Raw genomic sequence first — 1,719 nt, forward strand, 5'->3', positions numbered from 1 at the left:
CTTCTCTAGGTCGGCATCTTTGTCAATGTAGACGTGGCAGATTCCTTCAGCGTGACCGAGGACCGGGATGGACTGCGACTGTTCCTGGATGGTTCGGACGAGGTCGGAGGATCCACGAGGGATGACAAGGTCGATGAACTCCTCCAGTTGCAGCAGGTCTGAGATGTCATCGCGTTTCGTCACCATGGAGATGGCCCCTGCAACGCCGACGGTTCCCAGAGCCTCCTTCACCAGCTCTATCAGAGCCTGGTTGCTGTGCGTAGCCTCTTTGCCACCCTTGAGGAGCAGCCCGTTGCCCGTCGCCATGGCCAAGGCCGCCACCTGGGGGAGGCAGTCAGGGCGGGACTCGAAGATCACGAGCAGAACGCCGATGGGAACCGTCACCTTACGGAGCTCGATGCCTTCGGCGATGAGGGTCTTTGAGAGGACGCGGCCCACCATGTCGTGGGAATCACTGGCGATTTGACGCAAACCGTCAGCGAGGTTGTTGAGCTTGGCTGGCGTCAGACGCAGGCGTGACTTCAGGGCTGAGGAAAGGCCCGTCTTTTCAGCCTCCTCGAGGTCCCTCTGGTTGGCAACCAAAATGTCTGCCTGCCTTGTTTCCAGAAGTTCGGCCAGAGTCATAATGGCAGAGGCTCGGTCCTCCGGGTTTAGGGACTGGAGGATCCGGCCTCCTCGACGAGCGTTCTTGGCCAAGACCTCGACCTCCAGGCCAACGCTGTTGCTGGTTGTGAAGAAAGTCCCGATCTTGCGGCCGTGGACGATCCCCTTGATGGCGCCTTGGGCCAGGCCGTTGCAGATAACCACGGAGGTGCCTCGTTCAAGGGCCCAGCTGGCAGCCTTCACCTTGGAGTCCATGCCGCCAGTGCCAACGTTCGACTTGGCGCCGAATTCCAGGCTGGAAATCATATTCGGCGAGAAGTTGTCGATGAGACGAGCTCCCTCCTCGCCGGGGGGCTTGTTGAAGATGCCGTCGACGTCCGTCATGAGGATGAGGAGGTCCGTCTCCACCTCGGAGGCGAGGCGCGCGGCGAGGGAGTCATTGTCGCGGATGTCGAGTTTGCGGCTCACCTCCTCGTCGACATCGGGCGGGGGCGTGACGGCGTCGTTGGTGTTGATGATAGGCAGAATGTTAAGGGCGATGAGCTCGTTGATGGTGGAGATGAGGTTCTGGCGAGTCTCGTTGTTGTAGAAATCCGGCTTCGTGATGAGGATCTGCGCGACCTTCACGCCATACTGGGCGAACATTGCTTCATAGAGGGACATGAGACCCGACTGACCTACGGCGGCAGACGCTCGCGGGGCCAGCATGCTCTTCACTTCCTCCTGCGAGAAGAAAAAATCATTAGCCAATCTTGCTCTCCTAGGTCAATTTTTTTTTTTTTTCACAATCAAGTGGAAGTCCGCCGCCAAGTACAGCGTCCTTCTTGTCTTACCCCGCGGAGGTTGTCCTTGCCGGAGAGCGTCTCCCTCATGCTCAGGGACATGAGGAGCTCCTGCGCCATCTTCTGCTTCCCGAAGGCGACGGCGCCAGAGGTGACCATCATCATCTCGCGGCCTTCGTTCTGCAGTTCGGCCACCTGCGGAGAGCGAGGAAACGCGTCAGGGCATTGGCCTCCATGGGTCACTGCTAAACTTCACGCGGGATTTTGGTTACTTCCTTCATGGCCTGTCTCGTAGGGTAAATGTCATTAACATGTCATTATTATCTCTATCATA

The 1,719-nt window shown here is 58.2% G+C and overlaps 1 protein-coding gene across 1 annotated transcript in view; it reads right to left on the reverse strand.

Annotated features, from left to right (window-relative positions):
- LOC119588661 (delta-1-pyrroline-5-carboxylate synthase-like) overlaps positions 1-1,719 on the reverse strand; it is a gene marked incomplete at its 5' end in the record, with an annotated part of 4,530 nt that overhangs the window by 1,860 nt on the left and 951 nt on the right. Inside the window, 2 exon segments of the mRNA XM_037937295.1 lie at positions 1-1,326; positions 1,437-1,580. Of these exon segments, the coding sequence (XP_037793223.1) occupies positions 1-1,326; positions 1,437-1,580 (1,470 nt within the window).

This window comes from Penaeus monodon, chromosome 24 (assembly GCF_015228065.2).
Source record: "Penaeus monodon isolate SGIC_2016 chromosome 24, NSTDA_Pmon_1, whole genome shotgun sequence".
NCBI lineage: Eukaryota > Metazoa > Arthropoda > Malacostraca > Decapoda > Penaeidae > Penaeus > Penaeus monodon.